General features: G+C 34.3%; 1 protein-coding gene across 1 annotated transcript; it reads right to left on the minus strand.

Annotated features, from left to right (window-relative positions):
• Window positions 1–924: 924 nt before the first annotated feature.
• On the minus strand, window positions 925–1,534 carry LOC143627405 (pathogenesis-related leaf protein 4-like). Its single transcript, XM_077097233.1, has one exon. The coding sequence runs from the start codon at window positions 1,519–1,521 to the stop codon at window positions 1,033–1,035; it is 489 nt and encodes a 162-aa protein (XP_076953348.1). The 5' UTR covers window positions 1,522–1,534; the 3' UTR covers window positions 925–1,032.
• Between the last annotated feature and the right edge of the window lie 299 nt (window positions 1,535–1,833).

A 1,833-nucleotide genomic window follows, 5' to 3' on the forward strand; every position in this document is an offset into this window, starting at 1 on the left:
TGAGAGATGGATAAGCGGTGTAATCGCACCTAAACATTTAATACCTACTTATACTATGTTAGAGTGTTAAATTGATCAATAACTGGTTTCTAACGGCTAAAAACGAATATATTTCCGTTAGGAAACGATCAAAATGTTTAAACCAAATGTTAACATTAGTAACCAGTTAGCCGTTGATCAACCAAAACATTCAGTTTAGGTTAACTGACTAGTAATTGGTTGAAGTTTAAATATTAATTATTGATTCCCAACCATCAGTACTTACAATTGGTTGGTAACCGGTTTCTTCAATTCCTGTTATCAACATATTTCTTTTTTGGGTTGTTTTGGTTCTGATTTGGTTATCAACAAGAATTTGCACCTCTAATGGCAAATACTTGGTTTTATAGCGGTGGAACGAATAGACATATTTTTCTTACAAAGTAATGCAGACGATGAGAAATGGCGTAGTCAATGGTAATGCACACGTAGCATATCTATCTAAATTAATAAAGATCAAAGGCATCGGATATTGACCAAGAATCTCGATCATCACTCTAAGTGTATAGCAATATATATCTATATTATGGGGGTGTTTGGGATACCTTATTATGCCTCCTCATAAGTTATAAATTTGTAACTTATACCTTATAAAATCTAATTTTTCCAAACACATTATAACTTATAACCCATAAGTTATAAGCTATAAGAAGCTAAAATAAGGAATCCCAAACACCCCTATATATATATATATATATATATATATATATATATATATATATATATATATATATATATATATATGTTACGTTTGAGTTTTTGTGTGATATTAAATTATTTCTATTAATGAATATAGTTTGGACTAAGAGAACAAAACACAAATAATAAAAACAAGTACTTTGATTAAATTATTACTGGGAAAAAAAACACATTTGGACTTACAAACGACTTAACGTTTGAAGCTCAATTATTCATTATTGCACCTGATAGTTCAAGTTTATTTATACGTTACATGATATATTAACCGGCCAACAGCATATATCAAGTAGTCCACTAGTAAGGAGACTGGCCAATGTAGTTACCACGAGGATTATAACTACAAATAACGAACCACCAACCATTATTGGCACATTGCACCCTAGCGCACCCAAGTTGATTAGAATTACGCCACACCACTTGAGTATAGTGCCCACAAACTTTTCCACTAGCACACGTATTGGAATTGTGATCATAATCGGCTTTTTCATTTACCCATGAGTTCACAGCTGCAGTACCCGTGAACGCACCACTACCCGCGGCAAGGTTCTCACCATACGGTCCACCAGAATGGACGAGATTGCAGTCTCGTGCCCTCTGGTTAGCATAGTTTTGAGCATACGCAGCCAAGGTCGTGCTCCATACCATGTTTCCAACACCGACTTGGGCTCGTGCCGCATTATGAGCATTTAAGTAATCTCCTGGGCTGTTTTGTGCATGGGTGCTTTGAAACATAGCTAGAGTACTTAAGAAACAAATTGCAAGTTGAAGTTTGAAAGACCCCATAACTCTTGTTTTGTTTGTTAAACTATTGGTGTTTGAGGATGGAGATGCATGAACCCGAAGTGCCTATTTATAGGATTTTATCGCTAGTGGAATGACAATTTGACAAAGGTCAGTAAGTTAAGCGTGCCATTGTAAGCGAACTTCTAGATAGGCATAATTATGAGAAAATAAATTAAAAAAAACAAAGAAATCTTGGAATAAACCCAAATTAAAACTACATGAAAGCACCTAACATAAGAAATAAATATTGCAACAAACAAACACATGTAACTTTATTCTTTGCCAATGTATTAGAGAGGACAGCGCATCAAT

The sequence above is a fragment of the Bidens hawaiensis genome, unplaced genomic scaffold (genome assembly GCF_021521415.1).
Source record: "Bidens hawaiensis isolate Kalapana, Puna unplaced genomic scaffold, B.hawaiensis_p1.1 tig00004682_1, whole genome shotgun sequence".
Classification (NCBI taxonomy): domain Eukaryota; kingdom Viridiplantae; phylum Streptophyta; class Magnoliopsida; order Asterales; family Asteraceae; genus Bidens; species Bidens hawaiensis.

Coding starts and splice junctions, on each gene's coding strand:
- LOC143627405 (XM_077097233.1), bottom strand. CDS start 1,521: ATGGGGTCTTTCAAACTTCAACTTGCAATTTGTTTCTTAAGTACTCTA.